The 12,781-nt window shown below is 41.0% G+C and overlaps 1 protein-coding gene across 1 annotated transcript; it reads right to left on the bottom strand.

The window, feature by feature from the left end:
* Window positions 1–343: 343 nt before the first annotated feature.
* On the bottom strand, window positions 344–12,518 carry apbb1 (amyloid beta (A4) precursor protein-binding, family B, member 1 (Fe65)). Its single transcript, XM_083773678.1, has 14 exons — window positions 12,370–12,518; window positions 11,171–11,816; window positions 10,400–10,605; window positions 10,244–10,303; window positions 9,307–9,383; window positions 9,151–9,217; window positions 8,835–8,981; window positions 7,628–7,755; window positions 6,665–6,779; window positions 6,454–6,538; window positions 5,341–5,421; window positions 5,114–5,229; window positions 4,790–4,966; window positions 344–3,180 (listed from the first exon to the last, which is right to left on the bottom strand). Exons 2-14 carry the CDS (start codon window positions 11,784–11,786, stop codon window positions 3,025–3,027), a joined length of 2,031 nt encoding a protein of 676 aa, XP_083629804.1. The 5' UTR covers window positions 11,787–11,816; window positions 12,370–12,518; the 3' UTR covers window positions 344–3,024.
* Between the last annotated feature and the right edge of the window lie 263 nt (window positions 12,519–12,781).

Here is a 12,781-nt window from a genome sequence, read left to right as displayed (position 1 = left end):
GTGGACTTGGGGTTGTATTTTGCATTTTATTCATGCACTCCTCTGTCAATATATAATGGTACAACCAATGTCAGCAGCTTGAATAAATATGCAGAAGGTGCAGGCAGGTAGCGTCGCTTCTTTTACATTTTAATGGAAAAGGCTGCAAATGACAGATAAAGCTATTGATTGAAAAATGGAAAAAGGATTCCATGATTCCTGAAACATTTGGGAGTGATCTAATCTACAAATGCCCTTTGGAAGCCAATCTTCCAAGAGGTTAGGTATTTGATTCAAATGGCCAAAACAGGCAATTTGTGTCACAGACTCATATTCATAAATGACAAAACTACAGGAAAAATAATCATGATATGTTCACATTTATTGTGCAGACTTTTATATACATACATTTTATACACCTAATTTACATAAAACAGAAATAAATTTATTTGCTAGTGTTCTGTAACTCATTCTGTTCTAGTGATGACAGTTAAACATATCAGATAAAAACATCACATTTCTGAGTGACACAGGTAAGTGAGTTAAAGTGACAACGTATTACTTGTGACAATTCAATTTAGTCTACTATTATCAGTTAGTGTTTACATACTAGCACACATACTATGTAGATAAGCCGTTTGTAAGATTTTACAATATTTAACCATCTCCAGATGGTTATAAAATTGAGAGGAATCAATACATGAAGCTCATCTGTGAAAAACCAGTCCTCAAATTCCTTTCATGACTACAAGGCTTTAAAATGAGTATGTGTAAGACCACCACAGAAGACTACACTGCAGCTTGAAGCTACAGCAGTAAGAATCGTCTCTCCTGAGGGAGGTTAAGCAAGTGACGTGTGTATTGATGGCAGTATTTTCAACATATATATTTTAAATACACATATTTCCCCACTTCGTTTTCATTTCAGTTTTGTGTAATTTGTTTTAATCATATTTCCAACAAAGGATAACATTTTCAAGGATGGCCTGGCAAAAAGTATACAAACAGGACAATTTAATTTAAAATTAAAAAGGGAAACTTGAACAGCTCATTGCTGTTCTAATAAGCAGAGGGAGACAATTCCAAACAACTTATAATGCAGCCAGTCCATGAATGCATCATAAGGACTCAAATCAGTGGTGTTAGTACTTGTTTATACTAGTTATAAAGATACAAGGATCACAGTCAACAAATTTAGGTTGAAACCATGCCAAAATGAATGAATGTTTTTGGCTCTCCAGCCATCTGGCAAGTACTTACACCAGTCTGATTTGATTGGTTTGGATGTTTTAAAAAACAGTTTATTTTAGCAATGGCAAGGAACAATTACATTTGTTTCATTTAAATACATTCCTTTCTGCCAGTGTTTTTAAATGTCTATTGATACATTTGTGAAACCACCAGTACTTTCAATTTGTAGCAAACCACATTTAGGTCTGTTTGCGTATTTGATGTTCTTGTGTAGGTAGCTAGCAGCAATGGCTAAGACAGACTGGCCAAAGAAATGTCCTCTGGGGTTTCTTAAAAGCATACAATGCGCATCATTCATAATGGTAAGAGAGATGAAATTACTATTGTGCTAAATACTTATTACAAATACACACATCGCAAACATAAAATACAGTTTCTCACAAATTCATCTGTGTTCTTTATATATATAAAAAAATTATCTAATGAGCAAATGCGCAACTTGCTTTAGAGTATAGAGTACATTTTAGTGTATGCAAACAATAAAAAATATATTACTTGGTGTGGCCCACAGCAAAATGTGGCAAAAAAAGAAAAGAAAAACTAAAGGAAAATGTAAACTGGACATTTGAGAAGTTCTCTCAAGGTTACCCCTCTCCCACTCCCACAACTGTGAATTAAGGGAGACACCAACTTGCTCTCGCTTCTTTACCCTCAAGCAAGTGACAGGGAAGTATAATCTACTACTGCTATTTTATAATAGATCAACACTGATACCAACTAGAGTGACATGCCTTATAAACAACAACAAACATCAAAGTGGAGTCTCCTCCTTACCACACAGAAGCACATACAGCATCTACTATGATACATTAACAGGTCTTAGCACTACACTGCTGCAAGCAGCAATTAGCCCATTGTTATAACTCTAAGCTAGTAAAACATGCAGCTTGTGGCAAGTTTCTACAGTACAATTCAGTGGTGATGGAAAATGCCTATGTGCAACTCACTCCAGAGTTTGTGATTTCTGTTAATATTACACCCATCAACAGATATCCATTTCTAGTATGGCTGTGGCGTTCAGTAAGCCTTGCACCAAATCCCACCAGACTCTGAGCTAACGTGTGGCAGACCCAATAGCTACTTTTCACCACACAGGAAAAGTTGGATTATTGCACACAAGCACTGAACTTGCAAATGTCCATGCAGAATGTATGGGAAACACCACTACACTCAAATCAGTGGTTGCTCAATGCTCACTATGTGACAAATGATCGCACGCTTCTTTGGAAGACTACAATTGTTTGGGTGTTGGGGACATACAACTATCTGACAGGACACTTCAACAAGACTATTGTGACAACCGAAGTTGGCAAGAATCAAGACAGAGTGAAGGGCAATGATACTCAGAAGTTAGTTACATGATTGAATGGCTTAATACAGTTAAAAAAATGTGTTTGGGTAAGATAATTTTACCATGCTAGATTAATGGTAGTTAGTGATATTACATCCACTTCCGACATTCCTAGAATAGTTTGTTAAAACAAACATAGTTCATAGTCACAGATAAAATAAAAACAGCAGGGTTCGATTACTTGTATTTGAGAGAGCGGCTAAAGAGAATTACAGATATGAGAACAAGAAACGGAAAGAAATCATTGCATTCTCACTTTTTTTCCCTCGGTAACAACTCCATGCACTAGACCAGAGACTAGACAAGTGAAGTGACAGGATAAGGCAAAACAATGAGCCGGAAAGGAGAATTTTAGAGAGAGATAGAGGCGATACATACACGTGAGAGGGGCTGTTGTGATGGAGGTTAGTGCTCATTGAGGTGTGGATTAACATTCTTCCTGCTCAGGGGGACTGAGATCCTGACCTGTAGCTCTTAAAGCTGCCCAGCAGACTCTGCACTCCCTTCTTGACACGGCGAGCCACGGAGTCAGCAGGGGGAGTGGGCAGACAAGAGCCCAGACTGGGGGGTCGCGCATCCAGACACTTCTGGTAACGCAGCTGATACCAGAAATCACACAAACACCAACAGAACACAGATTATTAGCCACTGTAATCTATTATGTCGCAACACCTTGCTCACACATTGTGAGCTTGTAGATCTAATGTAATGTAACGATGAGGGCCTGGTGCTCAAAGAATGTAGGTCAATGGAATCTATGTTAGATAATTTGAGTGAACCTAAAAGGAGTCTATAAGAAGTTCCATGTGCTCCAGTACTGGCCTATTTGAAGGAGGCCGATTACAGTAACAAGATTCAAGGCCAAATACAGGCTTTTTTCAATTTTATCAATTGAAAATATACTGTATAGAGTACAGTTGCTCCGGCTGGCCAGAATGTATTGTTGGCAAATACTGTTATACCTCTAGGTGGGGTGTGTTTTAATAGAATATAGTCACCAACTAACGATTTCTTTATAAAATTAAACCAATTATTCAATTACTAATTCAAGATTATTATTTTTTATTTGGCACATACTCATACTGTACATGTATGAGCAGTGAAATCTTAATGTGGCAGACTCTGCCAGACTAATGTCCATGCACCCCAATGAAGTTGAATCTCTTCTCGTCTTAGGTTATCCATTTTGTAGTATAATAATCTGCGTATCTTCATGGAACAAATAAAAATCTACGGCCAACCCGAAACAAAAAATGCCATTCATGATTTTATCATGCCTAGTTTCTGTACTAGTATTTTACCACAATATATTTACTTGCAGTGCCATGTCATCACTGCACAGTTTTGTATAACAGCATAACACATCAAATGGTATCCGAAGATCCCTGGTTCGCCCCATGGCTCACCTAATCTCAGTGTCCTTGTAACAGAGTGGTCCTCTGTCACTTATTTTGCACAGCATATTGCCATTTTGTACAGTCATGATTTTATTGTTGAATACCGTTTCCTGTTTAGCTGAGATGGCCTCTCAGCCAATGAGTTCCACAACATTAGGGGCAAGTCCAATTTGGGTTATACACTACCTTGGTCGGTAACGAGTAATATAACGGTAAATGGTGAACGGTAATGGTGAATAAACAAACCAGTTGATTAACCTTTACCAATGCCTCTGTACTGTTTCTCCAGCCACTAACACGGTCATTCCAACAGTCCCTGAGCTAGAAACTTACCCCCCCCCCCCCCCCCCAACTGCTCCCTTGGCACTTTATTAACAGCGCCCAATTGTTCGGGTGATTTGAATGCAGAGGACAAATGTATTTGCAAATGTAGTGTGACAGACAAATAACTTAAAAGGCGTGGGGACAAAATTAGGTGGCATGTAAAGAAAATACGGGTGCTCACTGGTGTCTACGATCTAAACATGCAGAGGTCCCTTTTGGGTTATTAGAACCCATTTGTTTACTGGATCAGCGACGTATCTGCACATGAGGGGGGAAGAAAGCTCACCACAATCCAGGTGTAGTCGCCGGCGGGCATGTGCACAAACTAGCATGCGCGTGACAATTTCATGGGACCGGACTCGCTTACGTCAACGCCCCTCAACTTCTCTGAGTATCGGTTGAGCATGCACTGCTCCAGTGCTTGCGGTTATGGTTAGGTTAGGGTTTGAGGTAGGTTGTCGTCGTCGTTACTGACACCTTCACTCACCATGCAGGCAGCCTGTACAGCCTCACTCAGACTGGCAGCGTTTGGGTCACACCAAAACATGTGACAGATGAAATCACTGGGACCCTCAGCCATGATGAAGGCAAAGGTGCGGACGTCCTTCCCCACGCCCATGAAAGACAGGAAACGCACCCTGCATTCCGACAGCACCTCCTCAGTCTGGTAAAATAAGGGGGGGAAAAAGGGGGCGTTAATTTATGGGGGGCGGGGAATAACGGGGAAAAGATGTAATAGGGTTTATGCCCGTCAGAAATGATATGTTGCACATTATGGCCTTGGGAGACACATTATGTAGTGTACAGTTACCTGTCTTGCAAGTATGGTAAGGGTAGCAGGGGCGACATTGACAGAGACAGGAGTCCAGTCCTGTTTATCTTGGCCAGCTATTGCTTTCGCCAGAGCAATGTTGATTGTGTCCATGCCTGAGCAATGCAAAGGGGATAAATACAATTTAAAGAAATTATAGAATGAATCAAATGCAATATATGTTTACACAGTCAAATGAAAGCCTTTCAGATCCATGCAGTACTTACCTACTGGCTTAGCCACGCACTCATTACCAAGGTAGTACACATGGAAATGCTGGAAAAGCTCATTTTTGGGGGCAGGAAACTCTGTGGTAGATCATATAAAAGGATACGTTTGGAAAGTTTTATATAGTATTTACACATTTTAACCACTTATTTTGTTGTACGCCAATAGCAAAAACAGCCAGCCCACAACATATCGCAACCTAGATCTGTTATTTACACCAAAATGTGCATTTATTTTTTGTTTCCCGACATGCTCAGTATAGAGGGTATGCACGTGACATCATCATCATACCAGGAATTGGCAAAAAACTACTTTCTGGACTTAACAGACCGTACATCCAAACAGAAAAGTCATATTTGATTGCATTAAATGACTTTAAACAACATTAAACTCACTTTGCCACTCAATCTGCCATTCACTTTATGCATGCGCATACCCTCTATAGGGACACTAGGGTTAATGTGGTTAAAAATATATACCGGAAATCTAACTTGGTTCCATGCAAGTAATTCCATTTTTTTTGGCTATGCTCGGCTTCTCAGTTAAGCACACGGGTCTGGTTAGCCTATTATGGATTTATGCCGGCAGTGACGTGGCGTGGCACTCCGGCGATCTCCCTAAAGCTCTCCTCAGACCCCGCGGGTTGACAGATAGATATATTTCTTTTAGGTCCTCGGAAACCGTTGGGACCGTCAGAATTGCCACTCGTCACTGTACAGTGTACACTGTAAACAGGGTCAGGAGATCGTATGAGATCGTACGGTCGGACGCTATCCGAGTTACGCCGGCCACAGAGTGAACGACACCAGAGATTTGGTCAATTATAGTATATCGTTGCTGTTGATAGTATATCAAACTGTCTTGCTAAAGCAGCTAACTCCACCACCTCTCCCCCTCTCATGCAAGTAATATATAAAGTCACAACACCAACTTTGATGAGGCACGGAGGCAGTATTGCTTTTTCAAAATATAAGGTTTTCTTCATTTCCTGAACAATGTATATTTTTTTACTTTCTGAAAAATGAACATTTTGGAGTTAAGTGGTTTATTCCCGACAGCAGAGATATAGTATATAGATATTCAACCATGCAGGGATGAAAGCCTTGCCGTACCTTCAATCGGGATGCCCAATGGTTTACAAGGGTCGGAGTTCAGCCTACTCAGACCTGGCTTGGATGCCTTCCTCTCAGTCATTATCTGAGGAGAGGCGGAGTGGAAGAGGTAGAGTTCAGGAAGGGTTCATGCTTAGTGTAAAACACATAGCGTAATTAATTAAAAATGACACAGAAGTAAATTACAAAATACTCAGCATAGGTGGCTGACCTTTGAGCACATCTCATGCAGGCTGGTAGCAATGTTCTTGGCAGGTGAGTCACAACGGAAAACGTGACACTTGAGGACTTGGGTCAGGTTGTCTCGAGCCACGTATGCAAAGTCTCTGCAGTTGAAACGAACACACAAACAAATATATAAAAAGAGCACACACACACACACACACACACACACACACACTGTAGCGACATGAACATCACTTGAATCAAACTAGTACAGAAACAGGCAAATAATAGTACACATGCTAGTACAGGCACAGTAAGCACAATACTCCACTACTAATAACAACAACTGAAGTATACCTTTCCCTGTAAATGACAGCACAATGCAGCATGAAAGAAAAAAAGAGTTAGGTATCAGAAAGGTGGGCAGTTATGGAAAATGTGTACAGGCAGTATTTTGAGGAGCATCTGCAATACTACACATACTCCAGCAGAGAGCAGTAGTGTATCATGGCTGGGGCATGACTGCAACCAAGGATTTCAGAGACTAAAGTGCCTCATAATGACTACTACAGCTGGCTAATACATAGCCTACATTTTAAAGCGAAAATAACCACTGGGTTCAAATTTGCCAGGAGAAAAATACTTTATCCAGCAGTTTATGATAGGCATAAATATATAGTGTAGGCAATTTAATAGGATTAATAAATCTGACTAAATCTGGCTAATACAAACTGTGCCTAATATTTCAGTGCAAGATACAGTACAAGTTCACAACAAACGTTGTCTTTCTGAAAACTTAGGTTAGGATTTGTTTCTTAAATCGTCCTCTGGTCTAAATGGGCTAAACCATGACCATTGAATATTTCTATGACATAGTTACAAAGTGTAACTATTGTAGTGCAAACAAAAATAAAACAGAAAAACATGACTAAATTAGAAAGGAAAGCATTGTGGTCGGACAGTGACTAGCCTTGGTCTCCATTGGACCACATCCTGTGGACACACTGACCTGCCATTGTCTCTTCCCACCCCCCACACCCGGATGCTGGCAATGGGCTGAGCATGCAGCAGTGTTTGGCCTAGTGGGTCAATCAGGTTCATGGTGTCATTCTCCAGCACCATGCGCATATCTTTACCCTGTGAAAATACACACATACACCATTAATAATGAGCATACTATAACATGGTAATCAAATAAATATATACTGTAGCAAGCCCTTCCAAAGATGCTGTTGTAACAATTATTTGGTTATGGATCATTGATATCTTTTGTCCTACACAAACAATTCCCATTGACAATGGAGAATTTTATGGCATAGTGTCTGAGCAAATAGATAAATAGACGTCACGGTGATGTACAATGGGTGTGATTTTTTAAGATATATTTTTCTGCCTTTACCAGTGGAGGAAACGGGGAGAGAGAGAGAGAGACGGTGAGTGACACGCAGCAAAGGTCGGGATCGAACGAACCTGTGACACGCCGCCAGGCTGCATTAGAGCCTATGCTACAGTACTGTATGTGCCTGGACCGCGGGCGCCCCGGATCATTACAATTATTAGCAAAGTCCTGAATCAAACAGTGGTGCATCTAAAAATAAACAATGTATCAGTTTATTTTCTTTATTTTTGAGGGGCGCTAGCCCCTCCTATATACACAGGTTTAATGTTTCCTTAGACAAACATTAAAAACGCCATTTGACTATACAGTTTAATGTTTGTTTTGTCACTAACACAAACACTAACATTAACAATGAACAGAGTTTATCGTTTGTTTTGTCCATGTTTGTTTTGTCCTCGATGTTGTAAGTTGTATGATAAGAGCGCCCCTCACTTCACGCGGGTGTGATTTTTATTTAACATGCCATTATCTAAACAAAATATCTCAAAGCGGCTGAAAAAACATAACTAAATAATGTGATTTACTTAGTAATACTGTTGCTGCATGACCTCAAAAAACCTGGGAAGTAAATTAGGCTTCACGTGGACAGGGTGTGTCAATTCACTTCCTGTGTGGCGTGCAAGGTGTGAATACTGCCTGCAAATCTGCAATGTGGTGACAGCTGAATTGTAAGCGGCATGCAACAATAAAACCCTTGAACCTAAACACTAGCCACCTGCCAGACTCATTTTTGGACTGGCTTGCTCTTTCAGCAGTAAAATAAATAAATAAATAAAAGGTTTTCCATTGCCTACTGAAGGAAAAACACAATCCCTACCTCTCCCCAGATACCAGCTGTGTCATGAAGGTTGTGTTTGTGATAAGACAGCTGCCTGATGCAGTTGTTCACGGCAATACTGCTCTTTCCCGGTGCCAGGTCCTCCTCAGACATCTCCACCCAGCCCAGAGAGCGCACAGCGAAACACTGGAATGGTGTAGACAAGACAATGGAGAGGGGAAAGGGTGAAAACAAGCCAATTAGGAAACAGGTGTAGGAGCAGATGTGTTGACAGGCGGAACAGCCAACAGACTACCCTCTTCCTGTGGGAGTAGTGCATTCAAGTCTGGGCATCTATTAGAACTAGTCTTTATACCTTAGCCTCTAGGTCTGTGCAGAGTGGAGCAAGCTTTTCCTCTTCCTCAGACTGAGAACAGTTGTAGCTAGAATGACAAGAGGATGATGGCATCAAAACATAAAACTTGGTCCGAGAAGCAATATATTATTTAATTTGATATTAACCAATGCCTACTTCAAGTTAATGGATGCATAGCGCAGAGTTGCCCCTTCAAACTCCTTCAGGCTTTGGTCAGAGGCCGCATCACCCTCCTGCAAATATAACACCAAAACGTTAGACAAGGACTTCAAACATAGTGGCAAGCCACTATGTTTTAGTAAAGGATCACAGCAAATAATTAAACTAAGACATATAGCCACTTGCTTTTGAAAACATGATCATAGGCCTAACCAGTGTGTGGAGTTATACAACATGGCCAACAGAAATGATGCACATTGGCTGGAAAAATCTCCCTGATTATTTGTGTATTACTGGCTACATTACAGGCTTAGTGCCTCATAATGTTCCAGGGTTTGTTCAGTGCCTCACAGTGCATTTCTGCTTGAAAAAGAAAAGACATCTAGTTAGGGCCTAAACCTGCATCTGTCCCTTGTGGCCAGCAACATACATAACATTATCAAGAATATTTAGTACCCAGAGCTATAACCTTTGTAGATAGCCTACTTGAAGAGCATCTAGCGTTGACATTTGAAAAAAAAAAAAAGGGGAAAAAAAAGAACGGCATCTTCAAATGCTGCAATTTCCCCTTGGTCGTTCCTTTTACTTTTATAGTAAAGGCAGGCATTAGCAGCAATTTTATTTCTCTCTTTTGGCAGAAAGATTCCTATGAAAGGAAACCGGACTTAAGTTCATCCCATTAATGCCAAAAGGCATCACTACAATAGATGTGTGAAGGGCACTGTCATCCTTAAAATGTGGGTGCATCAGATTATATGAGCAATAATCCTATTGTAAACATATTATATCATTAGAAAAGCTGATGTTTAGCAACCTAAATGCCATCCTTTTGAGCAGAAACAGGACACCCTGGTTTAATGGGTTTTTAATTTACATTGCTCATCTATAAATATCAGCTCACTTGCTTAAGTAAACTAATTCAGTTTCGACTCACCTTCCACATCTCCCCTTCACTAGTTCCATCTTCTGGGTTAGAAAGTTGAAGCCATGATTCCTAGAAATTTTACAAAAAGGTGTTATTACTGCCTTTAGACAGTTTTGTTATTACATTATGATGTATAACATTAGAAGAAAAGTTGTAAGACCTCACCTCAGGTTCGTCACATGGTGTGGTCTCCAAGGACATACTAGAGGACATGATGGAGTCACCAACTTTATCCAGTGGTGAAGGAGGTTCCCACTGGGTGGTGCCAGTGGGTATGTGCCAGTAGTAGGTGCCTGATGTGTCTCGCACCCGCATCCAGCCAGCAGGTAAGTCTGTGTCTGTCTCAAAGGCATTGGAATCCCAGAATGACTCTAAAAACACCAAGAATGTGATGTCACAACTACTGTAAGCATCATCCATTTGGAAGCGATTCCGAGTCATGAGACCCTTGAACTAGAAAAGTCTACCCGTGTCATATCACAAGCACAACTATAAAAAATGTGGACACCAATCAAAACCTAATAGAACGAGGTGGCCACAGCCATTGAGTTCAATGGCGAAGTGGCACCATGATATATTCGGTTGATCAAGCGGATGCTCACACATCAACATATGTAGTTATAGTTGTCATGAATGGTGTCTCGACAGCCCATTATACTTTGTGTGAACAAGATTTTCAGTGGAAAATGACATTTGATGACAAGAGATAATTGTTGAAAAGATCATTAAATGATAAATTAAATGTTACCAGTCAATATCATGGATACCATAACATGTCATCTTTATTCTTGCCTCTGTGGCATAAAATAAAACAAAGCACCTTAGCTTGGCTGATGACGTGTGCAGAGCAACACTCATGCTGTACCACAAAATGTACTTGCTGACTCAATTCAGCATTTGCATGACCTATTATTCTATTCTCCTCCGGCTCCTTACCTCTGTTGCCATTTGGAGAGCTGTCATTTGTGCTGTCCTGAGACAGTGCTGGCCAGTTAGTCTCCTCATCACTTGGGGCTCCATTCACATTGGTGAACAGTAGACAGGCATTCCTCCCCACAACACCTCCATCTCTCTGAGACTCCTGGTCACTCGGGTCTTCTTCTTCCAACTCTTTCTCTCCTGCAGTATCAGTTGACGCCTCTTCGTCTTCTCCTGTTGTTTCCTCCTTCTCTTTGTCATCTTCTTCCCTCTCTTTATTTTCTGTGGCCTCCAGAGTGTCAAGGATGTTCTTGGACTCCTCATCATTGAGGCCTGGGGTTGTTATTACAGTTTTGGTCTTCTCCTCGTTCCCCTGCTGATCTTCCTGAGTAGTGTTCTGATGAGGGAAACCCTCCTTGTTCCCGTTCGTGATATTGCAATTGTGGTCCTGTTCTTGCTGGTTCTCGGCTACTTTCCGCAACTGATTCTGGCCTTCTTTGAGCCATTTGGTATTGTTGCCAGTGGTGTCCTGATCACCCCAATGACTGCTATCGTTCAGTTTGTTCTTCAGCTCTTCATCTTGCCTTTGTTTATTGATTAGATAGGCCGTATCGTCATCATCATGCCCACCCATGGTAACGTTACCATCAAACAGGTTACAGGTCTGAAGGAGAGGAAGATTCATTAGCATTAGCTCAGTGAGTCCGTAGCAGACATCACACAGAGAGAAATAACTTGTTGGGAGTGTGTAACACAGCGATTCAGTAATTGCAGTTATATTAGTCAAGTCAACAACTAAGTCAGTTTAATATGCGCCCTGATCGCATATGAACATTGACTTTGACCATTATTAAATGTCAACAAGACAACCACGAATACAAGCGTCTCTCGTCTCGCAGTAGTGAAGCCGTGGCCCCTTGTTTTGATTTTGAGGTCAGTAGTTATATCTGAGCTATTTCGTCGACCAACTGTATCAAATCATACTTAATTGGCTTAACTGAGCACTAAAAAACAAGATCCAGACAAACAGAACCAACACAATTCCAGTTAGGTAAACAGGGCGGCTTCAGCTAAATAACGGGCACGGTCCGCCATCATCATCATCGTCATTCTAGCTAACGTTAGCTTCTTAGCCCGCTAACTCCGACCTAGAAAATCACAGTAGGCTATTCGAGATATTCTATACTGACACAACAAGTGCATTGGTTTCAACTTACCAACTGTCAGACCCCGTGTTTTTAATATATTTTCGGATATGTCAGCTACATATTTCCATAAATTAAAGGAGGTCGTTTCTTTTTCAGATAGTGTTGCCACTGTTGCTGCTGCTATGGGCTCGTCTAGTAGTGATGGTGATGGAGGATCGACCTGCGTCACAGATCCGTCACAGCCAGCCAGCCCACTTGCCACCGTGGTGGGACAGGACAGCCAGTCACCAGTGGGTGGGAGAGTCGGGAGACTGGGAGTCGTGGGACAGCACTAAGCCAAGAAGACTGTCTGTCTATGTATATACATTTGAATATCTATGATAGATAAGTCAGATTTGAAAAATACATTATGACAGTCTTGATCCAAGGCTAGGACAGCCAGGACAACACAACACACACAAATACATCCAGCCCAAATCAG

Source organism: Protomyctophum parallelum, assembly GCF_964188405.1.
Source record: "Protomyctophum parallelum genome assembly, chromosome: 9".
In the NCBI taxonomy this organism is placed as follows: Eukaryota; Metazoa; Chordata; class Actinopteri; order Myctophiformes; family Myctophidae; genus Protomyctophum; species Protomyctophum parallelum.
This window is presented reverse-complemented; position numbering and strand designations above follow the sequence as displayed.

What these genes read in the sequence shown, in the direction of transcription:
- apbb1 (XM_083773678.1), bottom strand. Translation starts at nt 11,786, where the DNA reads ATGGGTGGGCATGATGATGACGATACGGCCTATCTAATCAATAAACAA. An exon ending in GCACAGACCTAGAGGCTAAG is followed by an intron (nt 8,982 to 9,150) that starts GTATAAAGACTA and finishes ACACCATTCCAG; the next exon opens with TGTTTCGCTGTGCGCTCTCT. An exon ending in CTGTACAGGCTGCCTGCATG is followed by an intron (nt 3,181 to 4,789) that starts GTGAGTGAAGGT and finishes TTCTGGTATCAG; the next exon opens with CTGCGTTACCAGAAGTGTCT.